The following is a 21,070-nucleotide window of genomic DNA, read 5'->3' as shown; positions in this document are numbered from 1 at the left end:
TGCTGTGTGGTCCACCCCCCTGATGTGTAGGGCTTTAAGTGACGACAGGTGGACCTGAGTCCGGGAAAAAATCTGACGGGTGAGGTCAATGAGAGCTGGTGACCGCGTACCTCCCTGGTGATTTATGTAGGACATCGCTACTCTGTTGTCTGACAGAATCCAAATGTGGCAACCCGATAGAAGAGGGAGAAAGGCGTGAAGAGCTTTCCCTATAGCACAAAGCTCCCTGAAATTGGATAAAATCCTGGCACTCTAAGGGACTCCATTGACCTTGCGTCAGCTGGCCCTGTAGGTGAGCCCCCCAGCTGAGTGCGCTGGCATCCGAAACAGTGACTGCCCAAGGGACGCTCACTGTTAAGATTCCGGGTCTGCAGCCACCAATGGAGAGAGTGACAGACCTGGGAACAGATTGATTTGTGTCTGTCCACTCTACTAAGCGTAGCTCCGCTAGCAAGACCTCCCTCTCAAGTGCCTGGGAATGTAGTTGAGTCCAGGGGACGGCCAGAATACAAGCCAGCAGGGAACCCAATAGTGACATGGCCTCTCGGAGGGTCAGGACTGGAGTAGTGATGGCACTTTTATCTGTATTGAAGCCCCCTTGTCTGGGGTCAGAAAGCACCACTGGTTTTTAGAGTCCAGGATCAGGCCAAGAAAGACCTGACTGGTTAGGGGAGTCAGCCGTGACTTGTCGAAGTTGATGAGCCATCCCAGGCTCTGTAGGATAGATATGATCGACTGAACCTGAGCTGTACAATGTGCCTACGACATGCCTACAATTAGGAAATCGTCCAGCTAGGGCACTATCAACACTTCCCTCTCTCGAATGTGAGCCATAACCTCTGCCATCACCTTCGTAAACACCCTTGGAGCCATAGCCAAGCCAAATGGAGGGCTCGGAATTGAAGACAATGAAAAATACATTTAGCTATCTGGAAAAATGAAATACATGAAAAATGGTATTGCAAAACTGCTATGAATATTTGAAAGTAATAGAGATTTGCATTGATCAATACATTTGCTAAAACATCTCTACTACTTTCAAATAGTCATAGCAGTTTTTCAATACCATTTTTCTTGTATTTTTTCCAGATAGCTAAATGTATTTTTTATTATTCATAGTATCCCTATAGCAGTAATGCTTTACCATTTTTCATGTTTATATTTTTATAGTGGTTAGTATGCAGATTATTATATTTCTATCCAGGGAGTCACGCAGAGTGCCGACATCTTCAAACGGCAGGGCAGACTTTCTGGCTGTCTTGGAGACTGCCACGTGAATTTTTGGGCAATAGTCCCAGAGTAGACTCCTGCTCCTAAAAAGGATACTGGTGCCAAAAGGAAGAGAAGATAAAGGGTTTTACATCCAGCTTCGCCAACTGCTCCAATACTAACTCTTTAATCTTTGAATGGACAGGGAAGGAGCACTTTCTTTATGCTCCAACCCACTGAACATAAGGTCTTCCAGGGATTCCGGGCCCTTGTCATCCACCAACCCCATTGTGGAACGGACTGCCTTCACCAGTCGGTTAATATCCGGAGTCAGAAAGCAAGGTCTGCCCTCTACGTTCTCATCCGAGGAAGACGAGGCAGAAGACTGGGAATCGGAAGATGACGATTCAGTGGCTTCCCTTGTCAAAACCCTAATCTTTCTGGGGGATCTGCTAGTACTGAGCTGAGGAAACCCACCTAAAGCATCTTTGATCTCTCCCCTGATGACATCTCGGAGATTGCTATTAAAATCCGGGGCCTCCTCAGCTATAATCTTCTGGATACAGGCCTGCCATAGCTTTTTTATCCAATCCTGAAGGCAGAGGGGTTCTATATAAGGGACATTCTTTATTGAGAACCTTCTCTGTACGCTTCTTAGGTCTATCCTAAGGGACAGAAGACAGAGAAGGGACCTAGTAAGTAAGACCGCATAAGGCATCACTTACCCCCTGAGACCGAGACTGTACCGGGTTCTTGTGAGAGGCAGGCAGAGGACTCCTGCAGGAACCTTTCAACCGCCGGGCACTACTGGAGTGTCTTCCGCCACTCTTTCTCCTTCTGGATGGCAATGGCGCCTGCTGCTGCTTCTGCTGCGAAAGGTCCTGTTTTTCCATGGTACTCAAGGGCAGAAGCAGAGAAACTGTGTCTCCAGGAGCGTTTCATGGAAGCAGCGATGGGCAGCGCCATCTTGCCGGAGACTGCGCATGTGCATAGCACACTTCCGGTCTGACGTCATCTCCTGCGAGACTCGGAACTCAGCCACACCGCCAGTACAGCGTGTCCTCCTCCACGCCAGTGGATCCTGACCGTCGCCTCTTGTCCTCGATAAGAGACCGGTGTGATCTGCAGCTTCGCCAGCCTGCATGACTCGTTACTCAGTCAGTACGTAATCCGACGTGTACCACTGTCAACATGACGCTTGACAGGACACAGACCCGGAGGCCAGCATATCAACTGCAGGGATACCCCAACAGGACACAGACCCGGCCTGAATCTTAAAACCGGCGTATACAACCGCAGGGGTACTGACCCCCACTGGACACAGGCCCGGCACGGTATACCGGCATATACAATTGTCGGGAAACCCCAAGCAGGACACAGCCCCGGTATGTATGACCGGCTTATCTACTTCGGGGGACTCACCGCCCCACATGACACAGACCCGAACATGACACCGGGGTATGCAACTGCCGGGGATCAACTACAGCAGGATACAGACCCGGTCGACCGGCGTATACAACCGCAGGGGTTTTACCCCCTGCAGGACACAGACACGGTCAATTGAAAGGAAGAAAGTTGAGGCCCCTGATAAATGCCAAGGACCCCAACCTAAGCCGTCCTTCACTGCGGCAGCGCCACAGCACTTCTTGGTTTTCCCATCCTGGGACAGGAAACCAAACTGATGCGGTAGAGAGGTGTCACCCTTTTATTTTAGTGGGTTTCCTGTCCAAATGAGGGGCGAACCTAGCTCTCTGGTGGCGCTGTCATGGTGAAAACTACTAAAACTTAATGGAAACGTGTATCTAAAAATAAGCACTAATAGTGTAACACCAGATGGACAGTGCAGTATATAGAGGATATACACTCACCTAGTACGGTTGTGAAAGTCACAACTACTGATAAGCATGAGATAATGGCGTCTGCTGCAGCCCCACGTGGATTAGCGTTCAAAGAGATGTATAGAAGGGGTTAACGCCGCGCATCAGCCAATATGAAACTGTAGAGGAGTTGATGAATGATAATTTTTTTTTTATTTCATCGGTCTACGTGTTTCGAGGTTAAAAACCTCTTCCTCAGGACCAGTACATCAACAAAAAACAGTTTCATATTGGCTGATGCGCGGCGTTAACCCCTTCTATACATCTCTTTGAAAACTTAATGGAAACTGATTTTATAAACTCGATCACACCAGATGTTCCCACAAAGGAATGGATCGTAGATGGAAATAGTAATTTGTAATATAAACATGTTTATTATTGTAGTATAGAGAGGTTACAGACATTGTTCAGACATGGAGATTATGCGCTGAAAGTAACTGTAATGAATGGCAGATTGCTGAGATTGGGAGTTAGGAAGAAGAGGGAGGAGGAATGTTGGGTATTTTTAGGGGGGAGGGTTGCAATACTCCTGTCCTATAGTGAATATATAACAATGTGAAATGATAAATACAAATGGCATATTGCTTTTTACTTGATTTTTAGAAAACAGATGTCTATTACTAACTTTATATATTATAATTCTAATGTAACTTCTAACATGCTTTCCCTTTCTTGTTTACTTACTTGCCTTTACTTTGATGTCTCTTTTGTGTTCTCTTGTTCAGTTTGTCAAATATATGGTTTCTCACCATGTGAATTTTTCATAGTGGTCAACAAATTATAATATTCAAGTAAAACATTTCTCACCTTCTAGGTATGATAATGTCTTCTACAATTGTGAGTTTTGTGATGTTAAAAAAAAGATGTCATTTGTGTGTAAAATATTTCTCTCATTCTAAACAAGTCTAGAGTTTCTCCCCTGTGTGAATTCTTTGATGTCTAACAAGACATGATTGATTTACAAAACATTTCCCACATTCTGAACATGAAAAAGGCTTCTCCCCTGTGTGGGTTCGCTGATGTATAACAAGATGTGATTTGTTCATAAAACATTTCCCACATTCTGAGCATGAAAAAGGCTTCTCCCCGGTGTGAGTTGTCTGATGTGTAACAAGATTTGATTTGTTTATAAAACATTTCCCACAATCTGAACATGAATATGGCTTGTGCCCTGTGTGAGTTCTCTGATGTATAACAAAATTTGATTTATCTGCAAAACATCTCACACATTCTGAACATGAATATGGCTTCTCCCCTGTGTGAGTTCTGTGATGTATAACAAGATGTGAATTTTGTTTAAAACATTTTCCACATTCGGAACATGAAAAAGGCTTCTCCCCTATGTGAGTTCTCTGATGTGTAACAAATTGGGATTGATCTGCAAAACATTTCCCACATTCTGAACATGAAAAAGGCTTTTCTCCTGTGTGAGTTCTCTGATGTGTAACAAGATGCGATGTTTGGTTAAAACATCTCCCACATTCTGAACATGAAAAAGGCTTCTCCCCAGTATGAGTTCTCTGATGTGTAACAAGATGTGATTTGTTTATAAAACATTTCCCACATTCTGAACATAAATATGGCTTCTGCCCTGTGTGAGTTCTCTGATGTTTAACAAAATTTGATTTATCTGCAAAACATCTCCCACATTCTGAACATGAAAAAGGTTTCTCCCCTGTGTGAGTTCTCTGATGTATATAAAGATCTGATTTTTGGTTAAAACATTTCCCACATTCTGAACAAGAAAATGGCTTCTCCCTTTTGTGAGTTCTTTTGTAACTAACAGACTCTGAAGGAAATCTTCTCTCCCCTGTGTGAATTTTTGTATAGATTTTTCGATATTCTGAAGTTGAAAATGGCTTCTTTCCTGTAAAAACACTTTGATTTCTAATGCCTCTTTTGTGACATTTATTTATTTTAATAGTCTGTGATGAATCAAAAGGTAGGACTTGTTTAAAAGAATCAGATGATAGATCTTTGCTGTGAAGAGATGATTGTATAGCTGGAATACTGGCATTCACGTCAGTTACATCTTGTATGATATCAAAGTCATCTGAGTTTAAAATTGAAGATATCAGTTGTACCTCCGATCTCCTGGTGCAGTCTTCTGCCAAGAATAAAAATTATTTGTAATAATATATTCAAATTTAGGGATATCATTTCTAACATAAATTGTACGCCATTACTGGTGTTCCCACGCTGTCCTGCACCTTTTGCCCAGTGGGGAATCCAGCACACTCAGCCTCTGGCCACTTAATGTTTGCTTCCGTGAGCCTGGTCCCTGCCGCCGTCTCCCAGGGTCTGCACCCACCACACAGAACTCCTGCGAGTGCGCTCAGGGCACAGGCATCAATCCTTAAAAGGCTAGCAGGCCCAAGCCAAGAAGTGTCCCTCAACCTATGGCTGAGAGGCACTAAGTATTTAAGGCATCCTCCTGCTATGGGAGGTGCCTGGGCAATGTGGTCTATCCTTAGAGACATGTTGGTAGATGTTATGTTCAGGTTCCGAATCCTGTGGGTGCGAACACGTATCTGTATGCTAGAATCTGCATACATATCTGTATGCTAGAATCTGCTGTGACTGTCAGTATCCTATTCCCGACCCCTGAGGCCAACTATCGCAGTATTGGTCCTCTATGGAGTAGCACCAACCAGCTACCTTCAAGCACAAGCCTATCATCCCCATCAGAGGACAAGGTAGTCACTTAGTTACACTCCTCATGGTTGAGCTAGTGCTGCGGCCCAGTGGATCGACTCCCGTTTGCACCTGCGAGCATAAGATAGCTAAAGATATTGCAAGTTATATAAATTGTAATTATTTACTAAAACAAAAACTATTTACAATCTAACAGTAGACCTCAGAGCAGGAACCAGTAGACCATGATATTCAACCTCTGTTAATTTTGCCTCCTGTATAATTTTATAAGCCATCAAATAGTATTATACCAAACTGCTAATGCATCAGTAGAAAAATGGAGTGTTTCCACAATGGTTGTGGCTGAAAGACTTGATTATAAAGAGATATTCTGTAGAGTCAAAATAGTACACTACACAGTACAGTACATTACACTAAAGCAGAATACGGTAAATGCTATTTACTGACAGTATGTTATAGTATCACTATTTGTTTTAAGAGCATCCAAATGCAATGTTTGATCACTTCTAATTCTTTTACATTTTTGGCAAATTTAAGGTTCTTTTTTTTTTTAATGAATGCAAAACAAATCAACCTAACATTACAGCTAAGATAAAGTAGAATATGCCAGAGAAAAAAAAAAATCTAAAACACTAGGATCAGATTAACCCCTTAACGACCGCGGGCCGTAAAATTACGTCCTAAATGACATAATCTTACTGCCCGCGGTCCTCCGGCGGCAGCATGCCGCGATCGGCACACATCTCAGCTGATTTTCACAGCTGAGATGTGTGCCTGCTAGGCACGAGCAGAATCGTTATCTGCTCGTGCCGATTAACCCCTTATATGGCGCTGTCAATACATGACAGCGCCATTATAAGCGCAATCGCGGTAAAGTTTTACTTACCGCCGAAACCGGAAGTCACGTGACGCGATCACGTGACTCCCGATAGTTGTCATGGTAGTACAGGGTCATGTGATGACTCCTGTACTACACATGAATTGGTTTCACTTTCGCTGTGCCCGGGGCACAGCAAAAGAGAAAGACAGCGTATCTGCTGTTTACAGCCTTCCAGCTGTGATCAGCAGATACTGCAGAGCGATCGGAATGCTGATCGCAATAGCCCCCTAGGGGGACTAGTAAAATAAAAAAAAAAAAGTAAAAAAATAAGTTTTAAAAAATTAAAAAAAAACAAAAAAACCTAAAAGTTCAAATCACCCCCCATTCGCCCCATTGAAAATTAAAGGGTTAAAAAAATAAAAAATATACACACATTTGGTATCGCCGCGTTCAGAAACGCCCGATCAAAATATAAAATCAATTAATCTGATCAGTAAACGGCGTAGCGGCAAAAAAATTCCAAACGCCAAAACGACGTTTTTTTGTCGCCACAACTTTTGCGCAAAATGCAATAAGAGGCGATCAAAACGTAGCATCTGCGCAAAAATGGTACCGTTAAAAACGTCAGCTCGAGACGCAAAAAATAAGCCGTCATTGAGCCTAAGATCCCGAAAAATGATAACGCTACGGGTCACGGAATATGGCGTAAAACGTGCGCCACTTTTTTCGGACAAACTTCCGATTTTTTTTTAACCCCTTATATAAAAGTAAACCTATACATGTTTGGTGTCTACGAACTCGCACTGACCTGAGGCATCACACCCACACATCAGTTTTACCATATAGTGAACACAGTGAATAAAATATCTCAAAAACCATAGTGCTATCGCACTTTTTTTGCAATTTTTCAGCATTTGGAATTTTTTTGCCATTTTCTAGTACACAATATGGTAAAACTGATGGTTTCATTTAAAAGTACAGCTCGTTCCGCAAAAAATGAGCCCTCACATGACCATATTGACTGAAAAATAAAAAAGTTACGTCTCTCAGAAAAAGAATGGCGAAAAAAAAAAAAAGGAAAGCGAAAAATCGGCCGGTCGTGAAAGGGTTAAAGGGAACCTGTCACCAGATTTAGCCCCTCTGGTCCGAGGCCTCTTCCCTGCTGCGATGGCCATCCGACTTTTGCCCAGCGTTGTTTAGACCTACGTCACCCACACAGGCCGGCATTGCGGTCCTGCGCAGGCCCACTTTGATCTTCCCTGCTGAGGCAGATCAAAGTAAGGTAATGCGCAGGCGCGAGGAAAGGTTAAAGACTGCATGCACACTATAATACTTTCATCTGCCCTCAATGCCGGCCTGTGTGGACAAAGTAGGACGCTCATCGCAGCAGAGAGGAGGCGCCGGACAGGAAAGTAGCATCACCCATCGAACCGGACCGCACACTAGGTAAGTATACTGAAAGTGGTTTTTTACGTTATATAGAGAGAACTGGGCTCTTATATACAGTATTCTAGAATGCTGTATATAAAAGCTTACTGGTAGTGGCCACAGCTTACAGTCTCGTGACAGATTCCCTTTAAGCATTACAAAGTTGTTATCATGTAAAGTGACATATCACATTTGAAAAATGGCGCCTGGATAAAAGCAGAAAACTGGCTGCAGTGGAAAGCAATGAAATAAGAGCGGCTTTGGTACGAACTACTATAGAGAAAAACTGTGAATATAGACAATAACACATCTACTAAAATGATTGCCCTCCACCATCAGTGATTTAGTAACTAGAGGTGACACATCTGGAGTAATTACAGTATGTGGCTCGGGGGCTCTTGACAATCCAAACTATTGTAGGGGCCAATATTTTCTATCAGATGAATTTCTTGAAGAAGTATTAGACATTTACTTTCTGCCTCTCGGACTCAACAATGGACGGCTCCAGTACAAGTTCTTATATAATGGACATTTGTACAATTCTAAACTGAGAAAATATCTTTCAGGCTCTTGAAGGTAAAAATATCATAACTTTATGTGTTAATTACTTTCCTTTTTTTCTAATTACATTGTGGAAATCATGTGGGTGGGCTGCCCGGCCTCCATGTACCCACTGTGGGATAATTCTAACCTCCCTCATATGTTACCCTGTGCCGAACTTTGGATAAAAACGCCCCTATCAGCACATTCAGCAGAAGGGAGAGAAGGAAGATCCATCAATAAGATGCCGAGATTCTAGGAAGATGGAGTCATTGCTCTCAGTGGGAGAAACAATAAGATTCTTGTAGTTATGATTAGTGATGAGTGAACCTGTAGGTATTCGGGTTCACCGAACCAGCACGGACCAAAAAAAAAAAAAAAAATATATATATATAAAAAAATTAGGTATTTGGCTGTCGACATGACCCCAAACAATCAACCCCATACAAGTCAATTGAGAGCCGAAGTTCTGGGCTGTTAACTTTCTTGTAGTGAGGGCTCGGGGGCTGCAAAAGCAACATAAATGGAGGTAAGAGCAGGACAATTGCCCTGCAAAGTAATGTAGTTCGGTAAATTACTTAAAGGGCTTCTGTCACCACAGTAATTATGGTTACATAGCAAGTAAATGCAGAAACTAAAAATTTTAACAGCGACCCCACAGAGATGGATTTCAGAGATTCTCCACAGACCAACAATTTTTAAAAAAGCCCTTAGAGAGCCAGTATTCCCAGTTTACCTCACAGAGCCCACATTCCCAGTTTACCTCACAGAGCCTGCATTCCCAGTTTACCTCACAGAGCCTGCATTCCCAGTTTACCTCACAGAGCCCGCATTCCCAGTTTACCTCACAGAGCCCACATTCCCAGTTTACCTCACAGAGCCTGCATTCCCAGTTTACCTCACAGAGCCCGCATTCCCAGTTTACCTCACAGAGCCCACATTCCCAGTTTACCTCACAGAGCCTGCATTCCCAGTTTACCTCACAGAGCCTGCATTCCCAGTTTACCTCACAGAGCCCACATTCCCAGTTTACCTCACAGAGCCTGCATTCCCAGTTTACCTCACAGAGCCCGCATTCCCAGTTTACCTCACAGAGCCCACATTCCCAGTTTACCTCACAGAGCCCGCATTCCCAGTTTACCTCACAGAGCCTGCATTCCCAGTTTACCTCACAGAGCCCACATTCCCAGTTTACCTCACAGAGCCTGCATTCCCAGTTTACCTCACAGAGCCCGCATTCCCAGTTTACCTCACAGAGCCTGCATTCCCAGTTTACCTCACAGAGCCCGCATTCCCAGTTTACCTCACAGAGCCCGCATTCCCAGTTTACCATACAGAGCCCGCATTCCCAGTTCACCTACACAGTCAAGATTGCCTGTTTAATCAGAGTGTAAATTTCAAATCTAGGCCTCAACTGAGCCCCTATAAACAGTTGCCCCACAGAGCCAAGATTTCCAGACTTCCCTCACAGAGCAAGAAGTTTAAACAAATTTGCCCTATGTGGCCTGCATTCCCAGCTCCCCACAGAGCCAAGATTGACACAGTTCCACAAAAGACCACCGAATTGTAAAAATAAAGACCCTAAATAACCTCTTTACCAGGTTAACTCTCACAGCCAAGATTGCCCAACATACACCACACAGCAATCATAACAGAGATGGGACACGGAACCCCATCCAACAGAGTGCTCAAAACCATAAGAGACAGGTGCCTGACTTGTTGAGGTTCCCTCTGCTTTGTTCATTTTCAAGAGGTTGATGTTGACAAAAGATACCCATGCTCAAGTACCATCTCTGTGCGTTCAGCAAGGCACTAATTCTTAGACTGCCTGTTTTAACAGTTCCCACACAGGAGCCAATTTTCTGCTCAGTGGTGGACAGTTTAGTTGCTGCATTTAAAAAGCTCATAGTTGAATTTGGAATCAAGCTGGAGGAACACCAGCTAGACGTGCTACTGCCAATCCCAGCCAGTTAGACTTGAAGCGGCTCACCCATGCTGATCAGTGTCTATCCTGGGAATGGAAAGCATTTATTTGAAAAAACTAGAAGGTGGCCCGATTTTAATGTATCGGGTAGTCTAGAATGTGTATGTAGGTTAGCAAATTGAATAATAAGGTAATGAATGGACTGGATGGGTTAGGTTTAATTTAGTATTCTTATAATTGTTTATTGGTTTTAAAATGACAAACAGAAGGAAAAGTTTTAATAGATGAGTCTAATGTTTAATGATGTCCATGCTTGTAATGAAAGAAGGCCATGAACAGTGTAAAGTTAAGTAAAAATATGCTGATGCTGTGATGTGGCCCAATGCTGGTATGTGCCCCCATCGTGGTGCAGCCACCATCCTGACATGTGCCCCCATCCTGCGGGGTAACGGCGCTTTCACACTTGCGTTCAGTGCATTCCGCCGCTATGGAGAATAGCGCAGTCTGTTAACGCACTGCGCTATTCTCCATAGACTTGTATTGACAACGCACAGTAACGCAAGTGTCTGCGTTGCATCTGATGGACGACGCTGAGTCGTTACTTTGACGCAGTGTCGGGCGGAGGGAACTCTACATGTAGCGTTTTTTGGGTCGTTAAAATAACGCACCTTGACAGATTCCGTTGGAATACGCCAAGGTGTCTAATGATTGTCTATGGTGGCGGATTCCGCCGCTATGCGCTCAGTGGCGGAATCCGCTGACAAATTCCATCACGTTCTACTGAGCATGCTCAGCATGTCCAGCAGAATGATCTAAATCGTCTAAAATCACTCCGGGTCTCGAACCCCCCTCTCATACTCACCGATCACGGGCGCGGCGCTGCACAGCTGTCACAAAGCTTCAGCGGATTTTCCGCTTTTGAAAATGCCGGCCGCTCATTATTCAATCTCGTATTCCCTGCTTCCCCCGCCCACCGGCACCTATGATTGGTTACAGTCAGACCCGCCCCCACGCTGAGTGACAGCTGTCTCACTGCAACCAATCACAGCCGCCTTTGGGTGGGTCTACATCGTGCAGTAAAATAAATAATTAAAAAAAAAAAAAACGACGTGCGGTCCCCCCCCCCCCCCCCCCAATTTTGATAGCAGCCAAGATAAAGCCACACGGCTGAAGGCTGGTATTCTCAGGATGGGGAGCCCCACGTTATGGGGAGCCCCCCAGCCTAACAATATCAGCCAGCAGCCGCCCGGAATTGCTGCATCCATTAGATGCGACAGTCCCGGGACCCTACCCGGCTCATCCCGAATTGCCCTGGTGCTGTGGCAATCGAGGTAATAAGGAGTTAATGGCAGCAGCCCATAGCTGCCACTAAGTCCTAGGTTAATGAGATTCCATGAGGCAGGCATCTCGCCGAGATCCCTTCTATGATTAACCTGTAAGTTAAAGAAAATAAACACATGCACCCAAAAAAATCCTTTATTTGGAATAAAAGACAAACCCCCCCCCCATTTACCACTTTATTAAACCCCCAAATACCCCTCCACGTCCGACGTAATCCACAGAGGTCCCACGACGCTTTCAGCTGCGCTACATGAAGCTGACAGGAGCGGCAGTAGAACACGACCGCTCTCTATTAGCTCCACGCAGCAACTGAAATGAGCCGCATGATCAGCTGTGCCCTCATTCAAGTGACCCGCGGACACAGCTCTCCAGCGGAGGACTGCAGCTGTGGGCGCGGGTCACCTGAGTGACGGCACAGCTGATCGCGCAGCTCACTGCAGTCACCTCTCTCTCTCTCTCGCTCTCTCTCCTCCCGACCGCCAATCTCCTTTTCCCGGCGAAACATTAAAAAAAAAAAAATAAATAAATAAAAATTGCAAAAAACGTTCTTTTACAGGAATCCGTTACTTTATTAGCACACTATTTGCAACACATCCGTCACATGCGTCACACAACGCACTGTGACGGATGCCTCACAACTCAAGTGTGAAAGCAGCCTAATGTGTGCGGGGGGGCGGAGTGCGGGGTGGATGGAGCCGAGTATGACCATGGTGCTGAGGACTGCATGGCTGGGGACAGGTTACTATCCAGGTGTGTGTGTGTCTGTGTTTTCAGTGTATTCAGGCGGAGGGGGTGGAGCCGAGTGCGATAATGTGTGTGTAGGGCAGAGGAGGCAGAGCCGAGTGTGGTAATGTGTGTGTAGGGCAGAGGGTATGGAGCAGAGTGCGGTAATGTGTGTGTAGGGCGGAGGGGGTGGAGCCGAGTGCAGTAATGTGTTCGGAGGCGGAGGCGAGCGGTGGGTATGTGTCGGCTGGGTTCCCGGTGTGGGCTCCCGGGGGTGCAGCACTCACCAGGAAGTCGGGGGTCCGTGAGGGTGCGGAGAAAAGTGTCGCGCGTCGTCCTGTCGGCCCGTAGTTTGGCCTGTTCAGTTAGTTGAGCCGTTGGTCGCAGGCTCTTTAGCATGCGCGGTGTGGCGACGGTTCTCACTGTAATGACGTCATTTTGGAGCAAGGCAGAGACAGAATAAGGCAATTATATATACAGCTTATTGCTCAAGGAGGAAAACTCTGTCTGAATACGACAGCTTTGAATAATGGAATAAGAGTCTGTTTCCGTTTTTGGGTTTGGTGGTACTGTGGCCGTGATGAAGGGGGACTAGGCCATGGTTCAGTAATAGCAGTAACCATGGCATCTTGACATAGTAGCGGGTAGAAGCAACAACAAGCGTCATCAGCTGGAGGTGTATTGCAGGTTAAAATTTACAGATTCTCCCTCTTCTAGAAAACAGATTTTAAAAAAGCCCCTAAACAGCCTCTTTGCCCGGTTGACCCTCACAGCCAAAACTGCCCGAGATCCCACACTCTTGCACAGAGCTGTAATACAGATGGTTTTCAGAGCTCCACAACATTGTGCCTGCTGCAGCACAGTTACAGGTTTGTGATAGATTAAGCCGCAATACCTTGTGCACAGCAACTACTCATATTTTTTTCTTTTTTAATACTGAAGCCATAGACTCGGCTCCACAATTGCGACAAGTAGAATTTTATTAAAAACTAAGGCCACAGACCCTGTGAGAAATAGTGACAGCTCTTTTTTCCAAGCATTCAAAGTATTCAAAGCAGCACAACAGGTCCTGCATGTAGGCACACTCGTTGGTAAGGTAGTGGTGTTGGTCCACAAAGCGATTCTGCCGTGCGTGCTGCAACTGTAAGGGTGCGACCGCACTTTGCTTTTTACCTGCTTTTTTGCTGCTTTTTCAACTGCAGCGTTTAATGCCAAAATGGATGTGTTCTGCTTTTCAAGCATAGTCTATGGGAAGTTGGTTTTCTAAACCGTACTATGCAGTTCAAACTACAGCTTTTTTGTGGCAGAAATTTGGGCAAAAACTCAGCTTTGCAGTGCAAAACCCAAATGGCAAAAACAATTGACATGTCAATTGTTTTTGCCATTTGGGTTTTGTACTGCAAAGCTGAGTTTTTGCCCAAATTTCTGCACAAAAAGGCAGCAGTTTGAACTGTATAGTGGGGTTTAGAAACCCAAATTCCCATAGACTAAGCTTGAAAAGCAGAACACATCCATTTTGGCATTAAACGCTGCAGTTGAAAAAGCAGGTAAAAAGCAAAGTGCGGTCGCACCCTAACTCCACTATTGGCTGCTGCTTCCCGCACAGTGTCTCCACCATCTGCAGGGTGGAGTTCCACCTTGTTGGTACGTCGCATATGAGTGGGAAGGCTGAAGTGACTCTGCAGTGCAGAGAGGTGAGTAGCATCAGGGTGAAAACACCAAAAGTGCGAACATACTGCCCACACTTTCAGCAGAAGCTCTGACATATGTGGGTAATTTATGAGGAAGCTCTGCAGCATCAAACTGAGCACATGTGTCCGGCAAGGGATGTGTGTCAAGCCGTCCAGGCCCAGAGCTGTGAGAAAATTTCGGCAAATATCGCACAACACCAGGTCGGGCTGTAAGTCCACAGTCACCAGCCACTCATCTGTTTGTTCTTTTATACCCATCCACAGTACTGCGCAGTGTGAGGTTTGTCCCCCAGGCAGATGAGCTTAAGAATGGCAAGCTGTCACTTACACCTGGCTGACCTGAAGTTGATGGTGCAGGACTTGCTCTGCCCGGATGAGAAGGAGGTGGAGGAAACAGAGTAGGATTAGCAAGCAACACTGACCAACAAACATTCAGCGATCTGAGGTGGTGGTAGGACATGCGCATTAACATCTAGCGCCTTATGCTCAGCCACCACTATGTTTACCCAGTGTGAAGTTAAGCGACTGGTACAAGTCAGTAAGCATGGTCAGGTACAGTGTATCGGTAGTTATGTGAACCTTTCCACTGGCGTTGGGGAGTGAACAAGGGATTTGATCTGCCACATGTGTGTGCAGGGCAGGGATGGCCCACCTGGATATTGGCGGCTGAGGACAACGTACTGCGGTACAGCCACAGACATCATTTATTTCAAACTGTCCGTCTCCACTAGCCTGAACGACAGCATTTCTAAGGCATGCCTTTTGTAAATGCTGCCATTGAAGGCCATGGCTCGTGGGGGGCTGGGGGGATATTTCCTCTTTCTAATGAGGATTTGGGGATGGATAGCTGCAGACAATGTAGGACAATGTGGACATAGTAGGTGATGCTGGTAGTGGTGTTGGTGCGGTTGCTACCACATCATGGGCTTGTAGGGAGGAAGGTGGCCCTGGTGATGGTGAGCAGATGCAAGATGCCAACACCACAGCTGAAAAGGCCAACACCACAGCAGAAGAGGGAGCAGGAGGAGCTATAATTATTTCCTGATTTCTCAGGAAACTACTCCAGTGTATCTCGTGCTTGGAAGTCAGGTGACGCTTCATGCAGGTAGTGCTCAGGTTGAGAAGATTTTTCTTCCTTGCTTCAGGTTCTCTTGGCACATCTTGTAAACCACCACCCTCTTGTTATCAGCACATTCCCAGTAGAAATGCCAATCCAGGGAGCTCTTTTCAGCTGGCATTGCTGGGATGATTTCACTGGCGCGATGTTTGGTAGCAGCAGACTTACTGGCTCTGGACCGTCTATAGGGCTTTTTCCCCTGCTCCCTCTTTTGCTGTGCTGCTGTTTCATCTGCCTGAACACCTCTTCTTCATCGGAACTGCGCATGTCACTATCATAGCCTTTACTCCAGGTGGGGTCAAGCACCTCATCATCTTCCCTCATATTGTTTTCCACCCAATCCTCAGCCCTACTCCTTCTTTTCAGTCTGCACACAAACGAAAGCCGCAGCAGTTGGCACCTGTGTTTCATCATCCTCTGAGCTGTGGGGCGGTGATCTGCAGACCGTGTCCACCAGCCTTCCCACAGACTCATCCTCCCACAAAAGTGGTTGGGCGTCAGTGCAATCGGTCTCTTCCACCTCTGGGGCAGGCAACAGGACCCCAGCCAGCAGAGTCATCAAAAAGCACAAGTGACTGTTGCATGAATTGTGGCTCACACTGCTTGGCTGATTATGAATAGGTTGAGGGAGAAGGTAGATGACCATGGAACTAGGAGACGACTCTGAGCTTTCAGGTATGGAACGGGTGGAAGACAATGCAAAGGAACTAGAGGCATTGATAGCCATATAATCTAAAACTGCCTCAACATGCTGTGGCCTCACCATTTGTGTAGCGTTACTTGGGCCTAAAAAATTATGAAGATCAGCCTGTGGCCTGTGTGCATCAGAGGAAGTGGTTTCAGTTTGGAGAGTAGCAGGCACACATCTACTACATACTTGCCCTGAAGCAGCTACAACACCAGCAGCACCACCACAGCCATGTCCACTATTAAATGTTTGTGCGCCAAATAATGAGAAGAACAATTTAAAATTATTACACGGCCTGTATACAGAAAATTATTATAACATAGCCTGTATGCTGCTGTTCTAGAGTGCTACGCCAAACTGCGGGATGCAGCGCTGTATCTGATTTTGAATTATATGCACCAATCACTGTCCCTCACTCTTACAGCAACCTATCCCTATTCTAGTGAAGGCAAAATATCTGCGCAGCCCGTGATCCGGCCTTCACGGGATGCACTGGCCAATCACAAACATGAGAATAATTATCACAGCTGCGATGGTTCCGGAAGTGCCCACAGCCTAAGGCCCCCTTCACACGTCCGTGATACACGTGCGTGTTTGGTCCGTTTCCGTATATACCGGAGACACGGCCAAACGTGCACCAATGTTAATCTATGATTGTGGTCACACGTCCGTTATTTCATTATGTCCGTGTGTGCGTGTCCGTGATCCGTATGTGTTTGCGTTTTGCACGGATGCATGTCCGTTATCTGCACGGAGCACGCACACGTGGACACAATGAAAGTCTATGGGTATGTGCACACACGTTAGTAAACACGTATGCATCTACCTATAGTCCGTGTCCGTTTGGTGTTTTTATTTCTAGTGATGTCGGCTATTCTTTCTATTTCTGTGTATGTCGGTCAATCTCCCTGAGTCCGTCGGTCGGTCTCTCTGTCTCTCTGTCGGTCTCTCTGTCTGTCTGTCCCTCTCTCACAGTCTGTCGGTCAGTTTCCCCCCCCTCTCTCATACTTACCGTTCCCCGATCTCCGGCGCAGCGCTGCACGGCATTCACACTGCTGCGGCGGCTTTTACTATTTTGAAAAAGCCGGCCGCTCATTAAACAATCTCCTATTCCCTGCTTTCCCCGCCCACCGGCGCCTATGATTGGTTGCAGTGAGACACGCCCCCACACTGAGTGACAGGTGTCAGACTGCACCCAATCACAGCAGCCGGTGGGCGTGTCTATACTGTGCAGTAAAATAAATAAATAAATAATTAAAAAAAAAACGGCGTGCGGTCCCCCCCAATTTTAATGCCAGCCAGATAAAGCCATACGGCTGAAGGCTGGTATTCTCAGGATGGGGAGCTCCACGTTATGGGGAGCCCCCCACCCTAACAATACCAGTCAGCAGCCGCCCAGAATTGCCGCATACATTATATGCTACAGTTCTGGGGCTGTACCCGGCTCTTCCCGATTTGCCCTGGTGCTTTGGCAAATCGGGGTAATAAGGAGTTATTGGCAGCCCATAGCTGCCAATAAGTCCTAGATTAATCATGTCAGGCGTCTATGAGACACCCTCCATGATTAATCTGTAAGTGACAGTAAATAAACACACACACCCGAAAAATCCTTTATTAGAAATAAAAAACACACACATATACCCTGGTTCACCACTTTAATCAGCCCCAAAAAGCCCTCCATGTCCGGCGTACTCCAGGATGGTCCAGCGTCGCATCCAGCGCTGCTGCATGGAGGTGACAGGAGCTGCAGAAGACACCGCCGCTCCGGTCACCTCCACGCAGCTAATGAAGACAGCCGTGCGATCAGCTGAGCTGTCACTGAGGTTACCCGCTGTCACTGGATCCAGTCTTCATTCATCATCGCTGTCTTCATTAGCTGCGTGGAGGTGACCGGAGCGGCGGTGTCTTCTGCAGCTCCTGTCACCTCCATGCAGCAGCGCTGGATGCGACGCTGGACCATCCTGGAGTACGCCGGACATGGAGGGCTTTTTGGGGCTGATTAAAGTGGTGAACCAGGGTATATGTGTGTGTTTTTTATTTCTAATAAAGGATTTTTTCTGGGGTGTGTGTGTTTATTTACTGTAATTTACAGATTAATCATGGAGGGTGTCTCATAGACGCCTGACATGATTAATCTAGGACTTATTGGCAGCTATGGGCTGCCAATAACTCCTTATTACCCCGATTTGCCAAAGCACCAGGGCAAATCGGGAAGAGCCGGGTACAGCCCCAGAACTGTCGCATATAATGTATGCGGCAATTCTGGGCGGCTGCTGACTGGTATTGTTAGGGTGGGGGGCTCCCCATAACATGGAGCTCCCCATCCTGAGAATACCAGCCTTCAGCCGTATGGCTTTATCTGGCTGGCATTAAAATTGGGGGGGACCGCACGCCGTTTTTTTTTAATTATTTATTTATTTATTTTACTGCACAGTATAGACACGCCCACCGGCTGCTGTGATTGGGTGCAGTGTGACACCTGTCACTCAGCATGGGGGCGTGTCTCACTGCAACCAATCATAGGCGCCGGTGGGCGGGGAAAGCAGGGAATAGGAGATTGTTTAATGAGCGGCCGGCTTTTTCAAAATAGTAAAAGTCGCCGCAGCAGTGTGAATGCCGTGCAGGGCCGCGCCGGGGATCGAGGAACGGTGAGTATGAGAGAGGGGGGGAAACTTCAGTCACTCGGGGGATTAGCGGTCACCGGTGAATCCTTCACAGGTGACCGCTAATCAGTACTCGACACAGACAGAGCCGCGGTATGAGGATGAAGTCGGGTGAAGTTCACCCGAGTTCATTCTCATCGCGCAACTCTGTCTGCTGTCAGCCGACATTTATAAACGACATTGTGCATCACACACACGGACATTCCACGTACACATACACGTTAATTCCACACGCACACACGGACGTTCTACACACAAACACGGCTAGCATACGCAATTCACACAGGTGCCACACGGACCATAAAAACGGACACAAAAACGGGACACGGACCCGAAAAACGGCCCGTAACACACGTGCGTGTTTTTCACGGACGTGTGAAGGGGGCCTAAAAGCTTGCTGATTGACTGCTCTGCTACCTTTCGACAAGCTTTATTCGGGTGACAAAAACAAACAGGACCTGGATGTACAGTAAAAGGTCCATATTTGGGGTTCAGCACCAGACACAAGTTGTCCGATACAGACCCTGAAGTTTACAATTCAGGCTCACTTATCCCTACTTATGATACCTTTTAATGGTGAACAAAAATAAAATAAATGATGTTACAAAGCAAGCTTTCCAGACTACTTAGGTCTTTTCATCAGCTACAAGATTATTATTTTGTTTCTCCCCCTGAGAGCAATCAATCTTTATTCACCTGGTGAACCCGGCACCTAACTAAGAATCTAGGACGTCACCAGCATCATTACCCTCCACTTTCTCTTAGGGGTCCACCATACAGATTAGATTTCTCATCCCATGATTTTCTAAGTTGTCTTCACATTCTACATACACTGTCATTTGGATTTACAGATTAGAGATCTGGGCAGCTAAGGGTTAACATCTTCTAATTTTAGTGGAAGGAATAGATCCTACCTGTAAGATCTGGCTGATACAGATCTCACTCCAACACATCCAATGCCCAAAATAATGGGGACAGTATTGGGTGGAGGAGCATGTGGTGGTCTAGCAGCAGAATAGTGACCATTTGATATGGCCGGACTACAACCCTGATAAATCAGCCATAGACGGTAACTGAGAAGAATATGTGACTTCTCTGCATTTAGTGGTCACTACTCACCTGGGCGGTTATCTGTAGGAATCTCCTCTTTACACCGCTCATCACCCCTCACATATGTCTCTGTAGTATTAATATGGATCAGATCTTCACCCTGAAACAAATATTGTAAAAGTCACAGACAGATGGAGAAGTCCCATCTATGATCAGCTCTAATCCTGCCATCTCCACCACTCTCATTACACAAGTATAAACACATATAATACTGGAGGATAAAACAAGACTGAGCACAAGATCTTCACAGCCGTCTACACATCATAGGAGATTTCATGGCACCTTCTCTCCATCTACCTGATGATCCTGAGGAACATCGGGATCTTCTTGTTTACAGTCCTGTGGGAGAAGAGGACGGGGACATCTCTCTGGTGTTGTCCTCTTACTGGATAGACCTGGAGGAGACACGTACAGGGACTGAATTAATTCCTTACATACAGATAATTATAGGCCGTGTGTATTTAGTCCTGTCTATTACCTGGTGATGTGAGGGGCTGGGGATCCTCCATCATGACGTCCTTGTACAGATCTTTGTGTCCTTCTAAATACTCCCACTCCTCCATGGAGAAATAGACGGTGACGTCCTGACACCTTATAGGAACCTGACACATACAATGATACCGTCACCCCCGATCCCTCCATAGCGTTACTGTATAATGTCCCAGCATTCCCTGCAGTGTCACCTCTCCAGTCAGCAGCTCAATCATCTTGTAGGTGAGTTCTAGGATCTTCTGGTCATTGATGTCCTCATGTATCGGGGGGTGAGGTGGAGGCCCAGTGATTGGGCTCAGGGGTCTTCCCCATCCCTCAGACACAGGGGCCTGACAGCGCTCACTAGAGGTCTTCTTCACTACTGTGTAATCCTGGATATGGAGAGACACAGTAAGAAATCTCACTCCAGACATTTCCAGAGTCCTCACCTCTCCAGTTCTGTCCATCTGTTATTCCCATAGATAAGAATGATGTAATGTGACGTCATCAGAATCTCTCACCTCTCCAGTAAGCCGGAAGAGGATCTCTAGGGTGAGGTGTAATATCCTCTCCGCCATCTTGTCCCTGTCCATATCCATCCTTCACGGGGCAATCAGGAGAATTCTCTTCTATAGAAGATCTCCACTGAGAGGATCCGATATTGTAGGGACCTGAATGGGGAGAAGATGACGATGTAACATCAGAAAGAATCCGCTGTAATAATACAATTACTGGAGATACAAGAAATCCCCTTCACTATAGGGAAAACCCTGAGAATAGAACAAGATGGAGATGACATTTCCCAGTGCAGAG

General features: G+C 46.1%; 1 protein-coding gene across 1 annotated transcript in view; it reads right to left on the bottom strand.

Annotated features, from left to right (window-relative positions):
* Positions 1-3,437: 3,437 nt before the first annotated feature.
* Positions 3,438-21,070, bottom strand: part of LOC142312973 (uncharacterized) — a 40,948-nt gene continuing 23,315 nt past the window's right edge. The window contains exons 2-4 of the mRNA XM_075351962.1: positions 20,084-20,181; positions 19,796-19,886; positions 3,438-5,193 (exon numbers count right to left, since the gene is read on the bottom strand). Of these exons, the coding sequence (XP_075208077.1) occupies positions 3,992-5,193; positions 19,796-19,886; positions 20,084-20,181 (1,391 nt within the window). The 3' untranslated portion in view covers positions 3,438-3,991. The remainder of the gene's footprint in view (positions 5,194-19,795; positions 19,887-20,083; positions 20,182-21,070) is intronic.

Source organism: Anomaloglossus baeobatrachus, chromosome 5, assembly GCF_048569485.1.
Source record: "Anomaloglossus baeobatrachus isolate aAnoBae1 chromosome 5, aAnoBae1.hap1, whole genome shotgun sequence".
Taxonomy (NCBI): domain Eukaryota; kingdom Metazoa; phylum Chordata; class Amphibia; order Anura; family Aromobatidae; genus Anomaloglossus; species Anomaloglossus baeobatrachus.
The sequence above is the reverse complement of the archived record's forward strand: the minus strand, read 5'-3'. Positions and strand labels throughout refer to the sequence as shown.